Source organism: Pipra filicauda, unplaced genomic scaffold (assembly GCF_003945595.2).
Source record: "Pipra filicauda isolate LSUMZ 115617 unplaced genomic scaffold, ASM394559v2 scaffold47_size6085603_pilon, whole genome shotgun sequence".
Classification (NCBI taxonomy): domain Eukaryota; kingdom Metazoa; phylum Chordata; class Aves; order Passeriformes; family Pipridae; genus Pipra; species Pipra filicauda.
The window spans coordinates 2285594-2310913 of NW_024104620.1; the positions used below are offsets into that span (position 1 = coordinate 2285594).

At 35.6% G+C, this 25320-nt stretch overlaps 1 protein-coding gene across 8 annotated transcripts in view; it reads right to left on the bottom strand.

Annotated features, from left to right (window-relative positions):
* The window catches only part of LRP1B (LDL receptor related protein 1B), a 669756-nt gene that overhangs the window by 200914 nt on the left and 443522 nt on the right, over window positions 1–25320 (bottom strand). For all 8 annotated transcript variants that reach the window (XR_005565475.1, XM_027748979.2, XM_027748987.2 and 5 more), the window contains 8 exons: window positions 23785–23925; window positions 20416–20541; window positions 18418–18534; window positions 15135–15215; window positions 13698–13865; window positions 11822–12004; window positions 4846–5046; window positions 3276–3521 (listed from right to left, as the gene is read on the bottom strand). Coding sequence is in view for 7 of the 8 variants with exons in the window: in XM_027748979.2 (XP_027604780.2) it covers window positions 3276–3521; window positions 4846–5046; window positions 11822–12004; window positions 13698–13865; window positions 15135–15215; window positions 18418–18534; window positions 20416–20541; window positions 23785–23925 (1263 nt within the window). In the remaining variant the exon portion in view is untranslated. The remainder of the gene's footprint in view (window positions 1–3275; window positions 3522–4845; window positions 5047–11821; window positions 12005–13697; window positions 13866–15134; window positions 15216–18417; window positions 18535–20415; window positions 20542–23784; window positions 23926–25320) is intronic.

The window sequence follows — 25320 nt, forward strand, 5'->3', positions numbered from 1 at the left end:
AGTAAACACAAAATTTAAGTATCTCTCAAGAACAGTGGTTTTTTTCTGTATGCTTATATCAACTAAAAGAGCAAGTACAATATAACAACACAACTCATTTTGAAATGTATTCCAAGAGGAACTAGGGACAAGAGTATGAACACATGTAATTTGTACTGACTTTCTATCTGAATAATGGAGCTCTGCAACATACTCTTATATCAATACAAATTTAAATATAAGCAAAACAATTAGTCTTTGGGAAGTCAGTAATGTAACAATGCCAGAACAGCAAATTAGACAAAAACAAGAGATGAAAAGTAAAGAAACCTTGAAGGAGAAGAAAACAACATTAAAACCCCTCAAGAAACAAAGACAACATAAGCAGAAACAAGAGAAAATGGGAAACTAAGAAAGAGTTTGAAAGAGGAACTAAAAAGAAAAGAACTGCTCAATTTTAAGCATTTTAGTTCTATATACTTATTATCCTATAACTCATATTTCTCTGGCAATTCATTAGATTGCTCTTACAAATACAGTATTTGATTCTGGTATGCAATCAGGAAAAAAAAAGTTCAAATCACATACATTTCTGCATTTTCAGCATTCATATTCCCATTAAATTTGTGACAGACTCACAGAAAATGTTTTTACAATATTCTGAAAATGTGCTGCACGCTGCCTTTACATGTTATTGCTGTGGACTACTATAATGTTTGCCTGTATATAGGAAAGGGTTATTTTAGAGAGAAAAAAAAGAAAGTAGCCAAGGGCAACGTAATCACTTTCCTGTGAGTAATTTTTTTCTCCTGGAAAACAGTGCTCTAATGTAATACACCTACTCCTGGTTCAAGGCATTTTAAATCAGTATGGCTATTCTAAGAATTCATACCAACTGGAATTATTGAAATAGTAGTTTGGCATTTGGGGGACCGCTTATCTTTGCAAGATCATGATGAACTTTACTTATAATAGTATTATATAAAAGTTTTTTTGCTATTTTAAGTTCATTCAAGATTTCTTGCCTAGAGACATAAATGGTTTGGACATTGTGAGGCTCACAGATTCACAAATGGGACCAAAATTGCTCTCACTTTACTAAAATGCCATTCACACAGTAAAAAATTGAAGTGTCAGAGGATCCTTCCTTCAGAGTACTTCTTGTGCCTTTTGAATTAAATAAACTGAAATTTATTTTATTAGTGACTGTAAAAGCATATGCCATATTCAATATGGAATAATTTTGTTGCACTTTGATGCCATTAGCACAAGTCTTTCCAGTTTGTAAAGAAAAGCATCATTTTTCTTTATATCAGCTGACATCTCAGGTCTCAGATCATATATTTAGTATTAAACTCTTTAGAAAATCTGGAAAATCTATCTGTAACTTCAGATTCTCACCAATACCAGTAAACTTTAAGCAGAAGCATCTCATGGGCTTAAGGAAAACTGAGAAACTTGTAGCCTTACTTTAGCACAAATGAGCTCATTTCACCTTGGGGTTTTTCTTCACCTTAGTTTCCAAATACTGGTCATTTCTACCTGCTTTAATTTAAAGTTTGTTTGAAGTTTTCCTCAACTCTGCCTGAAATGCTTTTAGCCCTTTCATGTCTGTAATCCAGTAAGAATGGATTTTTTTAATTACTGGAAATACCCATAAAAAACCCAAATCAGCCTGATCAAAAAAATCAGTGAGAATAAGACTAAGATACTGTCATAAAATAACAACTTTGACATGAATAAAACAAATTTCAGATACACAGAACCACATTAATATACCAGTGAAGCCTGATTTGAGGGTCTACTATCAGCTCAGTAAAGTCTGAACATGCAACCCTGATCCCATACCACGGTAGCAACTATTTACACATTACTGTAACAATTATAGAGTCACAAACACTGAACTTGGAGATCATTCTAGAAATTATAACAGCTATTCCAGCCTGATGAATGTAAACCACATTCTTAACAAATTAAAAATAAAGCTCAAAGGTAAGACGTGCAATTCATGAGCGTTTGCTAAAAGCTCCTCAAAAGAATATCGATGATATAAAACTAAATTTTAATTATTCATTGTTTTGAAAAGAGAAACACTATTTTTATTACACCCAATAAATATTTTTGCCCTAAGTAAGTTGTTTGCCTTGTTACTACTGTAACAGTTCTAAAATGTTGTGTAAATTATCTAAAACATTGTCAAAGTAGAAAGATCAGAATTTGCCTTTTCTAAAATACAAACCTAAAATACATTGGTTGCTAATTACTAAATAATTTCAGATGATCTGCAATAAAGAAATTAGGTTTTTATTTCTAACTTGCTGACTCTGAATTTTTTCATGTGAATCATCTGAAGAAATGAAAGGTATGTGGAATAAGAATTTCTTAATCATGATATCAACTGAATTCTGAAATATCCAAATAAGCAATAGACAGTCTGGGAGATATTTCTATTCAGAATTGATAAGACACTATCAAAAAAGAAAATAATACAGAATAAAAATATCAAAAAAATCCCCAACTGAAATTCTGAAAATCTAGACAGCAAAATCAATACTGTTTTAACTCCCTACGGGGCAGGTAAAGCTGTGATGACAGTTTATATTGCATGTACGTGTTTGTATTTTACACACAGCACTGCACTTGAAAAAAACACTCCTAACAGAGTTTCTAAATCCTGCTTCAGTACCCATCAGTAGCGAACAACCAGGGGAATGCACCCCCCCTCCTCTCTTTTGGCTCATGTTGGTTTTCATCTCGATTACTGAGCTGAAAAGTGTCTAACTGATGTCAAAAAACAAGTACTAGAATATCTTAGGGGAGAAAAATTGCTGAAATCATGAATGCTAACAGGCAGCACATAACTGCACATTCCAAATTAGCCTTCGGAACCCTCAGCTAATACTGATCAATATCGTGATGTCACAGATGGATCTGTTTCTTAAAAACATATAGTAAATTCCCCATATTTCATATATATATATATATACACACACACACATATTTATCTCTCATGCATACTAAATATACATGAAAAAGGTATAAAACTTCCAACAATTTAGGAATTATTTGTTATTAACCTTCTCAGAAAATCTTACAAGCAACAACCTAGTATTTCAATACCCCTTCGTCCATCAAGAATAGGGACAGCTTTAAGGAGTCCTTAGATTGCCATCAGCCCCACATTTGGATAATCCAAGCCTATATTTTCATCCAGAAAAGTGAAATAACCTCTCAGTAAATTTCCACATCATCTATTAACATCCTGAATATTGAAAATACACTGAATTTCAACTTACCAGTACTAACACAATTTTCTCCATCCTTACTGAGCTTCCAGCCTTCGTAACACGAGCACTTGACAGTGTTTTTATGCTGTTCACATACTTGGCTGCACTTCAGGTGCTTGGTACAGTAATCCATAACCCCACAAGTTTTGTTGTCTATACCAAGACTGAATCCTGCAGGGCAGGAGCACACAATTCTTCCTCCAGGAACCACAGAACATTGATGGCTACATCCACCATTGTTAAGTGAACATTCATCTGAAATAACATGGAGAAAAAATAAAAATTAAGGGCTACAAGGGCTCTCAGTTATATTGTATATTCTTAAAGTCACCAGGGCAACTAAAACATATAAAAGGCCTCTAAGCAAACCAAATTTTACATTTCTAAACCAGATTTCTATATTTATTTTTAACATTATCTAGTGTATAAATATTCATCACAGAAAAGATGCCATCCAGAAGGACCCTGACAGGCTTCAGAGGTTGGCCTGTGAAAAACATGAAGTTCAACAGGGCCAAGTGCAACAGCGTGGGTCAGGGCAGCCCCAAGCACAAACACAGGCTGGGTGGAAAATGGGTTGAGAGCAGCCCTGAGAGGCACATGAGGCTGTTGGTAGATGAGAAGCTTGACAGAACCTGGAAATGTTCTCTTGCAGCCCAGAAAGCCAACTGTGCCCTGGGCTGCATCAAATAAAGGGTGATTTCAAGGGAAGGAGACTTTTTCCCTGAATTCTTGTGAGACCCCACCTGAAGCACTACAAACAGCTCTGGGGTCCCCAACATAAGGAGAACATGGACCTGTTGGAACAAGTCCAGAGGAAGCCATGAAGATGCTCAGAGAGTTGGAGAACTTCTGCTATGGAAACAGGCTGAGAGTTGGGATTGTTCAGCCTGGAGAAAAAAAGGCTCCAGGGAGACCTTAGAGCACCTTTCAGTATCTAAAGGGGCTCCAAGAGAGCTAAAGATGGACTTTGGCCAAGGGCCTGGAGTGACAGGACAAGGGGGAACAGCTTCAAAGGGACAGAGGGCAGGGTCAGATTAGATATTAAGAATAAATTTTTGACTGTGAGGGCAGTGAGGCCCTGGCACAGGTTGCCAGCAAAGCTGTGGCTGCCCCACCTGTGGAAGTGTTCAAGCCCAGGCTGGATGTGGCTTTGGGCAACCTGGTCTAGTGGAAGGTGTCCCTGCCCATGGCAAGGGAGTTGGAACTGGATGATTTTTAAAGTGCCTTCTAAACCAAACCATTCTATGATATGAAATCAAGATATTGTACATGGAGAGAACTGTACATGAGCTTAAGTCCTTTCCTACATACCAATGCCTTTTAAATTGTTTACCTCCAAGAGTATTTTAAGGGGGTTGAAAATGAAAGACTTAACTAAGGAGCTAGGTTTTCTCTTATTTGAAGAAAACTGATAAGTCAAGCATAAACTCAGTATGATTTTAATGAAACAAAAATCCTCACATAGGCTATGGTGATAAAATTTCAGTAAGATTAACATGGGAACATTTTTTCCAACAGGAAGCATTGAGACAGACAATATCAAGAGTAATCAGAAAAATGTGTCTAAAAGAAGTACCACAAAGATCGCCTTCATCAGATCCATCAGGACAATCTCTTCTCCCATTGCAGAGCTTCTCAGGCTGTAGGCAGATGGAGGTATCATTAGCACAAGGGTATTTTGGTGGTCCACACATATAGCCCTCGCAATTATCCTCATCAGACTGATCCTCACAATCAATATCGCCATCACAAAGCCACGCTTTGCTAATGCATCTCCCTTGGAGAAAAGAGACAATAAACACAGGAAATCAGACTGGAGGCAAACTTTGGTGAATAAAGCTTCAGTAACAACATATAGATTTTTTTTTTTTAATTCTGTTTTTCTATTAATAGCACTTTCCTCTAATGAACAGAACGAAACAAACTTATAATCTGAAGCATCATCCGCAACACTGTTGACAGACTAATTTTCCAGACACCACCAATCTTAGTTATTTCTATGCTGAACAGAACTGCATACAGGCAGGACACATACTCATATTCTGTTAAATATATCAAATTATAATGATATGTTTAATTTTTTTTTTTTTAATTTCTGCTTTTCTTCATGTTTTTTTTCCAACAGCCCTCCATGTGAGCAACGTTTCAGTGTAAGAGTTTCCACTAGCAAGGGTTTGAGAAGCAAAAATCCTTCTAGGAAGTATACACAACACACTCCCAGATTATGTCAGATAAATTATCAGCTTTTAGAGAAAATAAGTACAGAGGAGGAAATTTCTTACATGATTTCAGTTTTGTCAAACCAGTGCTCAGATCAGTGCCTTCACTTCTCAAAAGGGGAAAAAGATTTCCACCTTTGTGTTGACCATCAATGTTTAGAGATGAAATAGTTTCTTGATTAAAAAAGAGGGTTTTTATCTTTAAAAAAATTAATACAGGTATTAAATTAGAATCAACAAAGCCAGGGATTTTAATAGGTGAAAAGGAGCCAAGATTGGGAATGCTGCCACTTACAGGTGTGTGTGTGTGTGCTCCTGTACCGAGCTGTTTTTCAACTCTGAGGAATAACTTGTTACTTACTAAATACAACCAGGAGGGACTAATTGTAAATTTTGATAACACCTACACTGAACAAAAGTGTCACATACTTTATTTTCCACTTAATAATGAGAGAGAACAGATAGAACCATCGGTTATGAAGCTGATCTCAAACAATTTTTTAATTATTTTTTTTTTTTGCCTATAAGCCATTCACTTAGACAAAATCAAGTTGTAATGGGAAAGAAGGTCCTGGAAATGTTTGGATCCACTCAGAGCAATGCTGGTGGATGCCCAGGGGCTCACTGGCAATGCCTGAGACTGATAACTTCAAACCTGCACAGCGTGAACCCACATGACTTTCTGCCCAGCCTTCCCAGTTCAGCAGCATTCTTCCCAGTAGGAAACTGAGACTGATTATGACTTGGAGGGGGGAAGCAAGTGAGTGAGAGTGTAAAATAATCAGATAGGGTAAAACTAACATGGTTAGAGATTCTGTGCTCCCTCCACACAACATAGCAACTGTCCCCAGCTCCACTGTCTGCTGGGATACAGAATCAGATTTCAATTTCTTTGGAAGGAAACATTTGCTCAAGATTAGTGCAATGCTTTTCCCTTGATTGTGTAGGGTGCTGATGTTCTCACAATGTCAATGGGATAAAAGACAGGGAAAGAAGAATGACAAAATAAGTTTCTGCAGCACTCACAAGGCAAATGTGAGACTCTTTGCACTTTTGGTGAAGAAAAGCAAGAAAAACTTCAGGACCATACTACATTGAGTGTGGTTTCAAACAACAGAACATTGTTTTACCAGTGCAAAATCACCTGGAAAATGTAAACAGGGAGGGGTGTCAATTAGAATGAAAAGCTTCCATTATTTCTATAGTGGCCAAAGTCCCAAATATGCTATACTGAACAGACAGAATTGCACAAACACAAGGAATAAAAATTGCATGCATGTTATGTATGCAGTTTATCATTACCTGCAATCACAAATGTTTCAAAAAATTATCCCTATTTTTTATCTTGAATGATCATTGATTTTTATATAATATTATAAAACAGCAGTAGAATGAAAGCTAATGGAAAATACCAACATCAACTAAACTAACCAGAACCCAAAATAAATCAAAGTTGCTTCCAGCAGAGCTCCTAATCTGTTATTTTAATCTTTTATACATTCAAATGTTTACAGGGCAAAACAGTTTTCCTGCCTCTCTCATACCTTAGTGAAGATATGTTTTATAATGAAAGATTCATCTTTCATCATGATATATATGACAGGTTCTTAAGTAGAATATACTTTCAAAGAATTAATCTTTGCCAAAATCCTAAAGAGATGGACTTAATGAAACATTATGACTGTCTTGAAATCATTACTTAAAATTCACCGAAGTATTTTTGCTTTATTGCCCCTTAGGGAAACTCATATTTCTGGTTTCCAGGAACCTTTTTAGTTAAATTCCATCATAAATTAATTGCCTCAATGGATATATCTGGTTTTTTCCATTGCTCTTTTCTGAAACACTGAAGAAATACGTGTAACACAGTGAAACAGAAGGCCTGAAGCAACAAGTATGTGGGAAAGCCTGATCCAAATGCTTCTCCAACTTTTTTTATTTCCTACAAATATTAGCAAATACAACAGAATTGACTGTTTTTATACCATTCAGTGTTTGTTGGGATACCGAACCCATGAGGTTTTTGGATTGATTACATTTTCAACCTTAGGAAAACTACTTTGATGGAGCATTAATTGAATTCAGTTTCCTCTTATAGGTAATTCTTGCTGCCTAAAGCTGTGATGCCTTTCTAACCTGTAGAATGGACTCAATCTTGTTCCCATCGAAATGAAAGAATGTTCCAATGTGACATATTAAATAAAATGTTGTGATGGTCAATGACCTTGCTCATAGAACACCTCTGAGACTTAGACTGAACCACATTATTTCAAGAACATGGACATTTCTTGTGTTTAAAGCTTTTAGTAGAAATTAGATCTTAACAAATGCCTCCTGTACAAGACAGAACAAAAAAAAAAAAGACCTAAAGAAGATATTTGTTACCATAGAAAACAATGAGCTGGGCATAAAAATACAGGATTGGAACAACATACATAATTTTCTAGTTTACTTGCTGTAGTTGTTTCTTTTTATTCACATTTATAATGTCAACTGAATCCACCCCTTCAGTCAGAAGTTTCATCATTCTGAAAGATCATTATGTCAAAAAGGTTATCAAAGTAGTTGTACAAGAGGCAAAGCTCTAAAGATCTGAAAGTATGAGAGGAGACAGGGAAGGCAGGAAACAATTGGAAGGAACACTGGCAAACCCACCTTATGACTGATACCTTTTCCACCCACCCTTTGAGTTCCTCCATGTGTCCCATTGTTACATTCTTATTAAATCTTCACCTCTTTCAAAATTCCTCCCATTCTGTAACTCCACAGTAGCTCTTTCCTCCTCATAAACCCTCAGAGAATCTGTAGGGCAGCCCTACCAATTTCTTCATCATATTTCTGGGCAACCTTTCCTTCCCAGCCTTCCTCAGTACCAGCTTCTCTCCACTCTCCTCTACCTGTCACATACCCACACCTGGATTCTCACACTGCCCCATCCAGAGGGTACCAGTGCTCTCTTTTTCCAGTATCCCTGTGATGGTCACCTATTGACTTTATTTCCTCTATGCACATTCCTTAATTTCCATTCCAAAGGAATCCTACTTCTTCCCTCATCTTTATTTCACCCTCTGATATATTATTAAAACGTGAGGAAAAAAGTATAAAATAATAGCATTAAAATGGTAAGGTACAAAATTAACTGCTGCTTGAAAAATTGTAAAGAACTGTATGACAAATATACACTAAAGTTCAGATCTACTGCTTACTAAACTGAAGTATTCATGACTCTTTTGCATTTGCCTTCACAGAAGTACTTTATTATGATCATCAGAGTAATTAGATGACTTTTTAAGTAAGATTGCAGAGATTCAGCTCTTGCTCCAGTACTACTAACTGAAAAGTAGGGAGATGGAATAAAAAGGACAGATTTATGTAGTACATAAAACTCAGCTGAAGTACATGCCTGCAATAATTTTCAGAATTGGAATTTAAAATAGAAAGTTGAGTCTTATTCTAATTTAAATTAATCTAGTCTAATTTAAAAGAAGTCTAATCTAATTTAAAACCAGAAAATAATTGGCTAGAAGCAGCCCAACAGTAGTCAATCCTAATCAGGTAGTTATTGCATTTCATATCCTACTGCTACACAACCTCTAGTATAGTTTTCATCACACATCACCACAAACAACCATGTGATGCTCTTGAAAAAATTAGAAAAGCAGTTCTGAAATCTGGAAACTCAAGTACCCTGAAGCAATTTTGGCTGACTTTGGATACTACAGCTCAAGAACTGTCCAGGTTTAAAGTTCCAGCAGGACTAACAAAAATACCAAAGGTTTAAAAATATAAAACAAAAACAGAAGACACGTAAGGGGAAAGAGAAAAGTGTCTGTTTATTCAACAAATAATGTGGTTAAAGAGAAATACAACAGAGGTCTTTTGATATTCAAACAGTCAGATAATTTATTAGGAAAAAAAGTTGAGACCACCACTACTCTAAGCAGAAAAAAAAAAAAATCACATTTTTTGCTCAGTGCTGACAAATGCTGTATTTGTAACATGGTACTCACACCTCTGGCACTATGACAGAATAACCAGAGCCAACAAAAACTACAGTAAGGAAAGACCCTGCGCCTCCAGGTATGGAAAAGAATAAAATGAAAAAGAAATAACCAAAAGTGGGCAGTAACATCTCACTGTTATTGCTCTCACCAACTGTCATTTCTCTTCAGAAGCACTGGGTGTTTCAGCTCCACATGCACACACACACACACACATGTTCCTACCCAGACCCATCACGTGCTGTGTTAGGAATCCTGATGCCACCACCTAGCAATCTATAAGGGGAAAATTAGCCAATACCACCTCATCTGTACAATTCTCATAAATGTGGAAGCCAGGCAGCATTATTTCTTTAGAAGAACCCACAGAGAAAATTGCATTTCTCCTGAAACATGACTATTTCTCATAAACCCATTATTGCTCCTTTGTCCTACCACAAGGAATTAAACTGAAAAGTAGCTAAACAAAAAACTGCCTTTGCTGTTTTCTGTTACAGTGCACTGCCAACAAGCCTCCTCCAGAGCAGCAGTTTTGCTCCTTCCAGGACTGATGGAAGGAAAATTGTGAAAGAAAAAAATTATGGATGAAACTGTCACAGCTGATACCTAAAGTGGTGTATTTCCACAAAACTAACAAGCGTAACTCCATTTTCTTCTAAATCAAAGCCATAAACCCTTGAATTTAACCCAAATGTTTGATGAAAATATTTTTATTTTTTTTGCTGTATTTCTATGTGGCAGCCAGAGATGTCATCCTTCATCCTGTGAAAAAACATGTTGCTCTCCTTACACATGACTGCAAACTTAGAGGAGTGTATAATGAGGTAATGTAGTTTGGAAGTGAAACTGTGGACTTTAAAAAGTTGTTCTAGTTCTTTGCTGCAAAGATAACTCATTCAAAGGGTTATGCTGAAATTAAATATTTGTTATTTCCTTTTATTACTGTAGCTGTACTTGGGAAAATTTCAGCTTACCACCAGAATGGGTTTTTCACTCTCTGTATCTAAAATCATTCAGGTTAAGCAAGAAACCAAAGTTCAGCCTAGGAAGCAAGTTTTTCCAAAACATAGTCAAGACTAATAACTAAAATCTACACTTCATCTTGTATTCCACACTGCCTCTAACCTTGTTCTTTGCTTTCTATTAACTACAGTAGTAACATCTCATTAGTTTTCCCAAATGCAACTGCTGAAAATAAGCCTCATCTATTGAGATTTCACCTTTCTTCTCTCTCATAATTCAGCTTTAGTCACTTGGGTTGGTATTACCTTTTCCCCATCTAAGCACTAGGAAAAAGCATCAGCAAGAAGTGGATTTCCTGGGTCAGGGTTTCCATCAGTCTATTTCAGGAAATAGGCCATTCTATTAGAAGGCAATAATCCATTTTTACTTATGGAAACTATTTAATTTAACAACTGCTTAATCTACAGATCTTCATGGAACTGGTAAGAACACAAAAGGAAATGTTTTATTTAGACAAAATTCAGTATTCCATGTTTTTTTATCAGGACATTAAGATTTCTATAACTTTAAAATTCAAACAGTAGCAAACTGCTTTTACACAGCTCACTTAACTAGTCTGCCACTTTTATCATGCTTAGCTATAACACAGGCATTAGAATGGGTTCTCCTTTCCTGTAATAATTACAGTTGCCTAATAAAAATAATATTAGTACTTATTATAATCTGAATTAAATTTGATTTTGAAAGTTATATTAGCCTTAATATCCCATTAAGCTTTGAAAGAAACTACAAAAATACTAATACAATATTGACGTATATTAATTTCTTCTTTAAATGGACTTTTCCTAAAAAAAAATTCCATCTAAACATTTTTTGGCCAAATATCCTCACGTAATGATTGTCACGCTCTTTTCACATCTTTTAATGAAGTATACTTAGGGAAAAATTATTTTAAACATTCTCAAAGAATATATTTTTCTTCCAGTGCTGCAGTTCTAATTCTTTGAAGTCTCCTAGCTAATTACTTTATACCACTTTATTCAACTTACTTCTAAGTCCAAAGACAGAAAATAGAAGAAAATACCTGGACTTTGGAGTACTATTAAATGCTACATTTAAATATTTGGTTTGATGTACTATCATAAAGAATAATTTCAGCTTTAAGTAAGCTCAGAACTCATCCATTTCGTATTGTAAATCAGAAAACAGGTTAGGGGATGTATTTTCCTGGTATGAGCACAATAAGCAAGCTCACCTCAGGAGTATTAATCATTAAAAGCACTAGTCAAACAGTAGGTATGTGATCAAACAACACACACACATACACACACTGAGCAAATGAGAGCAAAACATATCTGCAAGCACATACCTGTACTCTGGCAGGAGAACTTTGTTTTTTCATCACACAGTCGGATAGTACCATTACAGCCCTTTTCATCACTCCCATCTTCACAGTCCTTTTCTCCATCACAGCGCCACAACTCAGGGACACAGTTCCCATCAGGACTGCATTGAAATTCCCTCCCATTGCACCTTCCAGGAGAGGGAGTTTCTTAGAAAAATAAGAATTACATTGAAGAATTTTGCTCACGTGATTTTTATTTTTTTCCATTCCAAGTCTACATTGACTTAGAATCCAGCTTCCTAACAAAAGCCAAAATCAGAGTCCCCAGGTATAACACTCAAAACTCACTATTCCATCCTAACTCATCACTCCAACACAAGCTTCAGAAAAGCTCTTTCTTATCCCGCTCACGCCCTTCACTCCTCTCCTCTACTATAGGCTTAAGGAAAATACCAATTTTTAGTTGTTTTTTTCACAGAGGTCAGACAGGAATGACTTTGGAGATGCAAAGATGACCAAGGTCGAGTGAGCTTTCCTGGTGCTTCACACACTCTCCCTTTCATTCTCAAGCTGCATTCCCTCCTCCTCCCTCAGTCTCTTTTATCCAACAAAGCCCCTCTCCTAGTTCACAAAACATGAAAGGTCACACCTGTGCTCTAACGAGGCCCCAACACCTGCCTGGTTTGTGTTATTACAGCACTGGCAAAACAGCTGCAGCCACTCCAAATTCCACAGCAAGGAACTTGAGTTCCACGCAGCTATGGAATCACTGTTGGCTGCTTCAAAGCATAATTACCATGTGAGTTTAATTATTCACCACATACATAATTCTCTAAGTATTTTCTAAATTATGGCCTTTTCAATCTTATCCTTGCTTTCCTTTTCCCAAACTATTACCACTGTATTTCTATTATTAAATAACATACTAACAACAACATGCACTTTACAGTAATGACATACTTATACATTCCTGTTTGTACCAATAAGCACTATTTGAATAAATTCTTGTAGCACTGTTTGCAAATATACATTTTATAGTATTTAAGGTTGCCTTGGATTTTTTTTAACTAATTTACATTCTTGCATTCTATTGTAAAAGCTTTAAGCTTCAAGATGGACATGAACAAAGGTATAAGTGGGTTGCTCAGTTCCAGATTAATTAAAATAAAAATAATTTTTGTAAGTGTATAAAAATTAAGGACCTCAGTCATGATGCATTCTGCTAATTCATCTATTTGTATGAGGTTTGTAACTAGATTTAGAATATAAACTCATAAAAAGGGACCAATAACACTGTATACAATTACTTTGTTGTGGAAAAATCATTATGAAAAATATATGAAAGATATTCCTTCATTCTGGTCTGATTGTTATTTATTCTTTGTTACAAATGTCCTTCCCTTCTCTGCCCACCCAAATAAATACAATATATAGTATTTAAATAGGCTGTAGTTTGTTAAAATGCTTTGATTAAAAAAAAAAAAAAATCCTTACAAACTCAAAAACTTGGATCACACAAAAATGAGAGTACTACTGTTCCACTGCATGAAAAAATACACAGAAAATATCAATAACTACTTAAGGAATGCTTCTTACTGTCTCTTCACCTAGACAGCATGCATCTCTGTAATAAGACAAACCTCACAAATACCATAATTCAGTAAATAATAAAATTTATCTCAGTGTAATATCCATTTTGCTTTCAAATGCATTCTTCTTCTATGATACACTTCTGTGTTATCATATTGCACTTGACATGCTTCCCATCCTAACCTCTACTGAGGTTGAAAGCACCATCTCTTTTTCCACTGACTGAAGACATGTCTTCGGTATTTCTAACCAAGTATTCTCTGTGTTTATAAGTATTAAAATGCGGGAAGAAAAAAAAAATAAATCTGACCTTCCTTGCTGCAGTTTGTTTTTGTTTCATCACTGAAATCTCCACAGTCATTGTCACCATCACAAGCCCAGTGACTCGGGATACATCGACCATTATGACACCTGAACTGGTCAGCAGAACAAGAGTGAATGCAGCCCAGCTCATCACTTCCATCACCACAGTCATCATCTGCAAATATTAATATTTTAAAATACAAGAAAATCTAAATAAAAGATGTGAGCAGGGAAAAATATTTCCAAAAAGGAGGGAAAAAAAAGTGTAGTATAAATACAGTAAATACAGTAATATGCTTACTGCCCATAGGAACATGGTGAGATTATTTCTAATGGAAATAACACCTTAAATCTTATTTACCAACAGCACTCAACTCTGTCACTTTGGATCATCTAACACTTTACAGCTGTTCAGTCACAGGCACCAGCAAGCATAAGAAGGCTGTAGATTTTCTTAATTTCTTTAGTTGTGTGTAACTACACAGACTTGCAGACACACTGGGTTTACTTTACTCTCTGTGATAACTTAAGACAGTTAATCACAGACACAAAGAGCTTTATATAAACCAAAATGAAACCCTGATGGCAGAATTTCTTTTTAATAGTATTAAACCTGTTGTTTCCATGTATTTGCAACAGTGCAAGGTTGCATGAAATAATAACAAGCGTGGAATGAAGTTTCTTTTTACTCTAATGTTGTAGTCATTACAACAACCTAAAGGCAATTTCTGTAATTTGATTGTGGTCATGAAGGGAGCAAAAAGATAAATATGTTAGATAAATTCTTAAGGGCCTCCTTGCACAGAATTTCAGTCATCACAGAGTGATAATTTGGGGAATTTGTCCATTTATAGCCATGAATTCCTGTTGGACTCATAAAATTAAAGTAACATTAAATGCTTTGATGGATGAAGAACCAACCCAATGTTATTAGGACTGGCATGACATCACTGCCACACTAACAGTTCTAAGATTCATTTGAACAGCTGCCATTCAAATATGTATTTCTTTTAGACAAAAAAAAAACAAATACATTTTAAAGTCTTCCTGTCCTTCATTCTTGTGGGATGCTATTTCTTTAATTGAACTTGTCCACAAACAATAAAAAAACCCAGATATATTGGTCACTGGAACTATTTCATTTTCTAAAAGCAGAAGATACTTTCACAAGCAATAGCTTGACATGTTTTTTTTAATAATGAAGTAACATACTTGATTCTACATAATATACTGTTTGTAACTATTACCACATCCAATGCCCTCATTCCTTATATGAAGCTTCAATACTGCTGCTTTCTAGGTCTTTAAAAATGGTTTATTTATTCTCTGACCACTTACAAGTCAAACTGGCAATATCAGACTCAGAGAAGAAGCGTGTGCATCAAAGCAATATTTATGTAATATCCATCATATTCATTTCACATATGGAGCACTTGATACTTGCCTGAATCACAGAGCCATTTGCTGCTAATGCATCTTCCATTTCTGCATATAAACTGAGTTAGTGGCTCACATGTTGGGAATTCTGTGAAAGTGTTCAAAAAGAAATAAAAACTATTTAATGTATATCCTCTTCAGTAATGTTCTTCCACCCTCCCATGCGCATAAGTCACAAAAGTGTGCTGTATCAAACATCTGCACCTGCCAGCTACTTAATCTGGAGAAGAAAAAAGGGTGAGACATCAAAAAGAGAGGGTAAAAAAAGCTTTAAAACAGTAAATACTAGTCCAAACCCCATCCTTCCTCCACACAGGCGACTAAAATGCATTATTTTGTGCCATATAACATGGTCCTACATTCCCATCAGACCAGGGCTAGTTTTTGCATTAAGCATGATATTATTTATGAATAATTATAGGTTGATATGAACAACTGATATGAACCATATTCTATGTGTTTATTTATATAACAGAGTTCTCCAATTGCAATAGCACTGCCAGTAAAAAACAGGAAATGGAAGACTCTAAAATGAGAAGGTTAATCAAAAGAAAAGAAATAAAGTTACCCTACATTGGCATAATAAAATCCAAAATTAAAGCATCAGTATTTACAAGCAGTTCCTCCAAGCATTTCAGGAAAGTAGCAGAAATCTGAAACAATGTATTTAATAAAGAATCATCTAAATTACACAGATATTTGTTTTTATAATTGTCTAATATGCCTCTGCATAGAATTACTCAAATATAGTCTGAATTTTTTCCAGAGTTCTTTTTTTTCTAAAACCCATGACAAAGCCAGATATGTGCATTCATGCCATCGTCCTGTTCAACAGTTTGGAAAATACAAGATCTAGTTTACAAAACCTGGCAATTCAAAGAAAACAATCTGAAAGTCTCAGTTGAGTCCTCACTGCTACTTATGTGGCCTAATTCTCAAAAAAAACCCCAAAGTACTGATGAGATTCTCTAAATCTTTAAAAAATGTCATTAAATGTAAAAGTTCCTGAGGACAAGAAATGAAATTCCTTGTCTTAAAAAGACTTGGCTTAAAAAGAGTCACACAAGAGAGCACTAAGCCAAAGCAGATGCATTAAACAGCAAATTTAGAGATCCCCAAGAACTTCACTGGACGTGATTATCCTGCTTCAAAACAGAAAAGGGTGGGAAAAAAGCTAATATTGATGACAACACTCCTAGAAAACTAGGAAGTTTTGGAGTTTGCCTTGGGGTTTTTTTGTGATTTTTGTTTGTTTTGTTTTGCTTCATTGGTTGTTTTGTTTGGGGGTTGTTTGGTTTTTTGTTATGTAAAAAAACCCCACCTTTTTTCTTGGGGAACACATTACAGTGACAACAAAAATCTCTTCTGAGACAAATAATGGAAATTATGGAAATGTTCAGCTGCAATAGTACTTAGCTACAATACATGCCTTATGTGCTTCAAGCAAAGCTGAAAGCAATTTTTAATTTTGATTTTTAGCTGTTCAATAATTTTTCCAGAAATTTAACTAATATTTTAAATGTATTTTTTCCCTTTCCCACACATTAATGCCTCCATGACTTCATTTGCACGTTCATCTGTCTACCCAAGACCTGTAAAAAGGGACAGAAGCTAACTAAAATTATGCTTATCCTCACCAACACCATCATCCCTCTCATGATTTCCAGCCCCCCACAGCCTTTCCAAGGATGTTTTACAGCCCTTCCAGTGTTTGCTTCTCATGGACCCAGCCTCCACCATCATTCACAGCTCCTCCTCACATCCTGGAGGACACAACACTTCCCCTCATTGTCCCTATGGTCTCTCTACCACCTTTCTTTCCTATTTCCCAGCAGAGACGCACATCCTGTGGCTGATTCATATCCTGCCCTATATCCTGGCTGTCCTGAAGAGAGAGAAAGCAAGAATGGTGCTTCTTGAGCTCACAGTGAAGTCTCTCCACAGTGGAGACACCGATCTCATTTCTCTCTGCTATCCTTCTGCATGCAAGAATTTTAAAATGTTTCAAAGAAGAAAATATATGGCACTAAACAGAATAGCTAAATAAATGCTATTAGTGATCAAAATATAAGGCAGAACGAAAAATATGTGACATATTTGCACAACCACAGTGCTCGAGGATAAAGAAACAAGATTCTAAACCATGAAACATATGTAAAGTTTGGCTAAACAGAGAAACAGCTGGTAAAATAAATCCTGATTAAATGATCTGAAGAAATATTCCAGATCAGCTGAGAGGACACTAAACAAAATCTATGGGAAGGAATTACAAAGATGCCATTAAACTCTGCATGTTCCTAATGGGTCTGAGAACAAGGCACAGCCAGTCAGATAAACTGTTCTAGCAGTGAGTGCCAATGCTGTACCATTACCCAGAGTGTTATAATTTTAGAGATTGCAAAATGCAACGGGATGACTTATTCTACCTCTGTACACAACTGAATTTATTTGATTTGAAGCATGGCATTAGAAGTCTACCTTAATAATATTATAGTTTTTACTCATATAATGACTTTATTTTATGCCCCACCCTGAAAGTGTTCAAGGCCAGGCTGGATGGGGCTCTGAGCAACCTGATCTACCAGAAGGTGTCCCTGCCCATGGCAGGGAAGTTGGAACAAAATGGTCTTTAAGGTCCTTTCCAACTCAAACCATTCCATGATTCTATATTTGCAGACAGCTCATTGACCCTTGTGCTCTCAGACTCACAGCAGTTACCTGTGCCCTGCCAAACAGATGACTATTAAAAACCTTAATTATTTGGGAGCAGCTGATTAGAAAGAGCACACCTCCCTGCAATATCTCTGCAAAGCAGCAATCAGCACAGCTGCTGAAATTCTCATAATATAATCAAGAAACGCTATTTTTTTTCTGCAAAATACAACATCAAAGTATCCTTCTGTTCAGACTTAAAACAGGCTGATTATATTGACATCTAGAATATGCTGAGGGAGCCCATGTGAAGAGGTATGTGGCAGAGATAAAGAATAATTTTTGAGGGTGAGAGTATTTGATAATGGGCTGTAAATTAGAAAAAGTGTTAAGTTGATTGATCTGCATATTTGGTATTGTAGTTAGGAGCTCCTTAATAGAAAATTCTGCCTCTGTTTTGGGTTTATTTATTAATCAAATTCTATCTGCCATTTCAGAAACACCATCATCAGTTCATATAAAAACAAGATGGTCCCTCATACCCATCAGTTTCACATGAACAGAAATCCCTATACGTTTTACTTTTTTACAGAATAATTTCACTTTTTTATTTTTTCCCTAAAAGAGAATTTACTTACCACAGGATGTCATTTCATCTGTCCCATCCCCACAGTCATCCTCCCTGTCACACAGCCACGATGTCGGAATGCAGCGTCCATTCCCACAGGAAAATTGGTCAACCTGACACGTTCTTGCTGTCAAGACAAAACACTCCAAAAATGCGAGGAAATGGACTAAATCCATCAGGTCTCCCGGTGCATGTCTGTGTGTAGAAGTGGCAAGTCTGGAGGGCACCTCCTTGGCCTGCTGAACATTTCACCTGATCCAACTAAACATCATTCACCTCCTCTGGCGTCAGAGAAAACTGAGGCCACCTGTTCTACCTCTGTTACGTGGAATTCTTAGTGGTTTCTTCACCATATAAGACCATGAGGTTTTCCATGTAATGATACAAAACTAGGTGGTAGCATTAGTGCCAGATGAAATAACGCTAATGCCAGAGGTGAAGCAAGCAAAAATCAGGGCATGAAAATGTCTACTGATAAGAATATTAACAAATTGCACTCCATAACATAAATAATGATCTTCTGAAATTCATATTTACAGAGAAAAATGGCACAGCATGTGTGCATTGTGCCTGGCCTCACTGTTCTTAGAATCATAGCCTTTGCAATTACATAATTGTAATCATCCATTAAAGGAATCAATGCATGTCTTCTTCCTGAGGAAATAAAGATCACTAAAATAAACCATGCTATGTAACTACATAAATTACTTCGAAAGCTGATGAATAGTAAGACATCACTAAGAAAATCTAACATGTAAACCTGTCATTACTTAGAATTTTGTTTATTCAAATGTGAACCTATAACAATGCCAGTGATAGTGACACAGATTTTGATTCCAAATTTAAGGTTTTTTTTAATAGAGTTGTGTATGTCATTCTACACTTTAAAAAAAAGGTTGATATTTCAAACCCCTCAATAATCAAAATAATATTTCTTCATTTGGTATTCTCAACTACCATTTTCCTTTTTCTTCATAGAAATAGCCCAAAATACAAGAGAAGAATATAAGTTTAAAGTATTTCAAAGAAGTAATTTTTTAAACATTAATAGTGTTTGTCACTGCAGGAATAAATGGAAAAACAAGAATAGAAAATTCAATCCATATCCAACTGACACAGGTATAAAAAACATGGTCTTCAAATAAGACTCTCATCCTACAAGCAAACAGCTGAGTATCAAAGGATATCAAGATGTATTACAATCCACAATAACGCAGTAGAGGTGATATGGACACTGTAGGTCTGCATTTGTGCTACAGTGCTTTTAGCCAAACCACAAAAGTAACAATCAAAACTGGTTATTATACATAAGAAAATTTAGATCAAGTAAAATGAGTTCAGGGAATATTTTAACACACAGTGTGTGCTGTCTTTCACTGCATTTCAGCTTAAAATAATCATCAGCTTATTGATGCCTGATATTTTGTATTCTGATATTTAATGCTTGTTTACTGTACTCTGAAAACAAGCACTAAACATCATTTCCACAAAAGCAAAAGGCAAATTGGGAACTCCATGATTTACTGCAGTGGAATCAGTAAACAATCTTCATCTGGGTATTTCCTTAAAATCCACTGTAGAGTTAATAACTTACAAATGAAAACAATTTAAAGGCACTGAGTGGAAACTGAATAACTAATTATGCATAAAGTAAATCAACATAAAATTTACTAGTGACATGGCTCTTATCATGGTATGTTGACAAACAAAATTCTAACTGCCAAAAAGAATTTGTACCTGAAGTTTGTACCTAAGCACTTCATTGACAGTCAACCCACATGGACAGATTAAGTGCTGAAGTACTTTGGAAAGCACAGCTGAGCATATGGATTAAGTAAAAGATAATTTTTATTCCAGCCTTAATGGCATCAAAATATGAATTAATTTTAAATGTCAATAATCAGATTATACTAGTAGCAGACTGGTTCTGTTCAGCTCATATTAGTCCCGAACTATTGATGGAACTGATGTTAGACAATTTGTATGCATAATCAAGTGTAATTTTTACCTGCACAAGTTTTATTTGATTCATCTTCATTATTACCACAATCATTGGCTCCATCACAAAGCCACCTCTTGGGAATGCAGCGATTATTTTGGCACTTAAACTGATCATCAGGACAACTATGATTGACTGTGGAGGAAAAGAAAAAAAAAAAAAAAGAGAGGTTTTTCCTAAGAAAATAATCTGAAAAAAGCAGCTGAAAAGAGCACATTAAGTGGTATTTCCTGGTAATGCAGTTAGTGGAGTTATCCTGTATATGTAACCACCATAACATAAAAATTGTTTGACAAACCAGTCAATTAAAAAATATTGCAGTGCTCCAATCATAAATTAAGCAATACATAGTAAAGATTCTTCTGTCATACTACTGTCAATATGGAGATCCTCTTCTATTAAGTGATAAAAGGTAGCAGCATTTTATACTGTTGCTATCTCCTTAAAGAAACATGTCCTTGGTCACATTTTAGCAGCATGATGAGGTTTGCTAACTGAAGTGCATATAAACAAAGGAAAACACCAAAGGGAACAGATGCAAACTGCTAAGTGCATATCCAAAATACTATACCACAGTGAGGAGGGATTTGGGCAGGCCATAAAATGCTTCTAAAATGATGCACATTACTGTCAATGGCCACATATAGATCTGCTGTTTACTTACCATGAAATTGTAGGTGTCAAAAAGTGAAATATGCAACACAGTGTAAAACTAACAAAAAACCCCTTGGTATTCAAGAGTGAACAAGGTATCTCTCAAACATTTTTTTGCTGGCTCTACCAAGTATCATGGAAAGGATGAAGACTGAACACACAGAAATTATGTCAAAACTATTGGCCTGCTGTTGCACCTGTAGCAAGTGTATGCGTCGTGTTTCTTTTATGCTAATAACATCTGTTATTACCACATCTTGTTAATCTTCATCTAGACAAGAGCAGTAAACTACACACAGTTTCAAATGCTGGGTTAAAAATAATCTCGAGCTATTTTTCACCTACTCAGCCAACCAGTCTTTTCTAAAGTTTAACATACATCTGGAAACAAACGGTATTTAAAATGAAAGGATGTCTTGCAGGCTTATCCTTGACATTTCAGTAGCTTTTATCTTTGACCTTTCTACCTGTTCTTCCTATTGAAGACGACACAGAGCGAGGGTGATATCAATAGCACATGACCCTTCATGAGTGTTTTGGGTGCAGGGTACAGAAACACTGTAAGTAGAGAATAATTAATAACAAGAGCAGAAAGGTGTTCCAAATCTAATTAATACTCCTGAAGAAATCTAGTTTGCAATGTTACTGGAGAAAAAAACTCTTAGCATCCACGTAATAAAATTACAAATTGAAGACTTTTTTTTTTAATTTGACTTTATTACTAGACACAGATACTATTCTAAGTGGTAGTTAAGCTTTTGCACACAGATATTTAGTAATATATGTGTGTATTCTATTCATAATTGTAAATATTTCAAACTCATAAAGAACTATTAAAGTTACTATAGCAACTGCTGAAGAGAGATCAATGTTATCATACTGGCCACATGAGCTATAGATCACGTATGGATTTAAGATCAGATTATGATTTCATTTGTATCTGCATAAATCTTCAGAGAATTACAAGCTTTGATCAATGAATTGGTCTCATTAGACTGATTTAATACAGAATCAAGTCCAATCTACCAAAAGATTTTCCTTCTCTCTGTCTTTATTAGTTGAGCTCCCTAATTTAAGTGCAAGAAACCCAGTATTAAAAATGCTAGCAAGCACTACAATTCAAAACCCAAAAAATATTTTGAAAATAACTAGGATGGAATCAGTAATGACTTCTAGACAGAACTATCAAAATACATAAATGCTTTGAGAAAACCCCAAAACTGGCTATTTAACAGACCTATATAAAAAGATCTAGGCATTACAGCTCAGTATGTATCAGTAACATCAGGCCAGTGTGAAGCAGGCAAGATTTACCCAAGGATGTATGAGCAAATTCACACAACACATTCTCTCAGCGTAACCGGCTTCACAGAAGCCTCAGCAGAAGAACATACATCCATTTTTGGACATCCAACCCTTAGAATCGAGTCAGAAAAATCAATGAGATTTGAAAAAAACCTCATCATCTACTGGAAAAAGAAAAAAACAGAAACAAACTATCAGATTGTTTGGTCTCAAAGAGATAAGAATGAGAGACTATGATAAGAGTTTTCAGACACATAGAACAATGCTGCACAGCAGAAGAGTGTTCATGTCTACAGCTGACTGGGAAAAAAACAACGTATTTTCATTCCAGTAAAGGAGGCTTGGTTTAGAGAAATGATATAATGACAGAAATAGAAAGCATTGCAACAAACTGAGTAAGGGAAAGAATTGTCATTGCTGCAACACTAATTTTATAGCAGGCTACCTAAGTACCTTCCAGGAATGACAGAAATACATAATTGATATGTTCTCTATTACTTTGCTTTTCAACAGTGGAACTCCTCTACTGCAAAAAAATACAGCTCCAGTAAAACTAATTTTAAAGACAAACTACATCTAATTTAAAACTGGAAGTGGTGTAGGGAGTTGGGTTTTGGTTTTGTTATTGTTTTTTCTTGGTGGGGTTTTTGTGGGTTTTTTTTGTTGGTGGTTGGTTTGGGTATTCTTTTGGGGTCTTTTTGTTTGTTTTTCTTTGTTTGTTTTGTTTGTTTTGTTTTGTTTTGCTTTTGTTTTGCTGTTTTTGTTGGTGTTTTGTTTTGTTTTGTTAAGAAATGCATTACAGTATCACAGAAATGTTCATGCTTGAAAGGGAACTGCTGAGATCACTTAATCTAATCTGCTCAAGCAGAGCCAAGGAGAGCAGGTTTCCCAGGACCACGTGCATATAAATGTTGAGTATCTCCACAGACAGAAACTCCACAACATTTCCAGACAATCTTTTCCAGAGTTTGACTACACTCACAGAAAAGAAGTGTTTTCTTTCAGATGTTCAGATCTGTGCTCAGACAAAATTCATGCTTTTCAGTTTGTGTCCACTACCTCTTGTCCTGCTAGTCGGCACTAATGAGAAAAGCCTGGCCCCCTGTTCCCTGCCATTGGGTATTATACTGTGACTCACATAAAAAAAGGGCAACAGTGGGAAACAAAGCAAAAAATACCAACATTTAAAAAATCAGATATGATGATGTCGAAACCAAAAGATGATTGGTCTTCTATGCTATGAAATGAATACATGAGTGTCATTTGAAAGGACTGCTACGCATGAAAAGAAGAATATCAAAGATTTACATGAGTGACTTAAGGATTAGCTCTTTTGATTCCCTTCAGACTTACACTATTTTGTGTCCAATTTTTAAAAGAAACTATGGATTGTGGGTTAAAATGTAAATGCATACATACAGCAGATTTCAGAGTGTTCATCACTGCCATCCAGGCAGTCGTCATCCCCGTCGCAGCGCCAGCGATCCTGGATACACCGTTTATTGCTGCACTGGAACTGCTCAGCTTTGCACAACTGGGGTGGCACTTCTTCATCTTTAACTAGGAAAAATATCAAAGAAGGACATCTACTTTATCTGCTTGATACATACACAGTGCAATACTACCTCTATATAATTCTTGTTCTTGGTCTTCAGAACATTTCTAAGTAAATTCGGCATATTTGAGGTAATTCCACCTGAAGCTTGTAGCTTGTATCTGAGTGCATGGTTGAAGTAATATATTTTTAATAAATGGAAAGAACTCTGAATAGAATGGCACTCAAACTGTTTTTTAAATTGGTGCTTAGAAGATAGTGTAAAAATACCAGTTTAAAATATTACAATACCTCATCAACAGCAGAAAGAATATATTCTTACAGACGTTGACCAAATTCTGGTGCATATTTGGGGCTAGAAAATGATTACTGAAAAGCTGAATCTTGTATCCAAGCAACAACTCAAACACCTGCATTATGCACTGGTACAGGCTCAGAAAAGAAGAAAGGATAAAATTCTGCTGGGGTAGAATTAAGTAGCAAGCTACAGGCTTATTGATAAATCCAGGTAGTTATATTTCTCAACATCAGGTTCAGAATGCTTAATGTGTAAATACCACATATCAGTCTATGACCCTGTGAGGAACACCAAAGTCCTTGGAAAGAGCCAGGCAGTGAAGTGTATTGGGGAAAAAACAGGAAACCTGACTCATTCTCATCTCAAAGTCTCTCTTCCTAATGCTTACATTCCATCTTACCAGTGAGAAGTCCAACTTCCAGTATTTTCTGTTAAAAAGAAAAGTAGTTTTCTTTAACAACAGTGATGGCTCTGCCAGCCATGAATTTGGGTCAAATTCAAGGTCACTGCCAGCTCAATAATGCTCATCATGGTATGAAATAATCCTTATGCTTTATTCATCTCTACTGGGCTTCTTGGTGGAGACTTATGTAAGACTTTACACACTACACTTCAAGAAATAGATCAATGAGATTTAGGAAAAAAAAAAAGAGAGTATCAGGACTAAACATTAAGAAAAACCACCTGTAGTATCTGTCAAGTTATTTTTTTTACTTAAAAAATCCAACCTTTTATTATAACACTTTTTTATGTTTGTTTCAATGAATATATCCAAGGAAGAGATGAAAAAACACACCAATATTTGCACAGCCTGTGTCAGAATCTATTATACATAAATACATCTGCTTTACATGTTTTATGAACAGTTTTCAGCATGAACATTGTAATGCCGGACTTCTGTTTAAGAAACTTAGTTCATAGAATAATCTGAAAACTTTATATAGATTTAATATAATAATTATATGGATTAATTTTGGAAATTTTTAAAACCAGTTCAGTGAAATATTTAAGTGCCTTATCATATTAGACATTCTGAAATATTTTCCAGTGCATTTTATCCTCACATATTGTGTACTTAATATTCTGTCTTCTTTGAAAAATC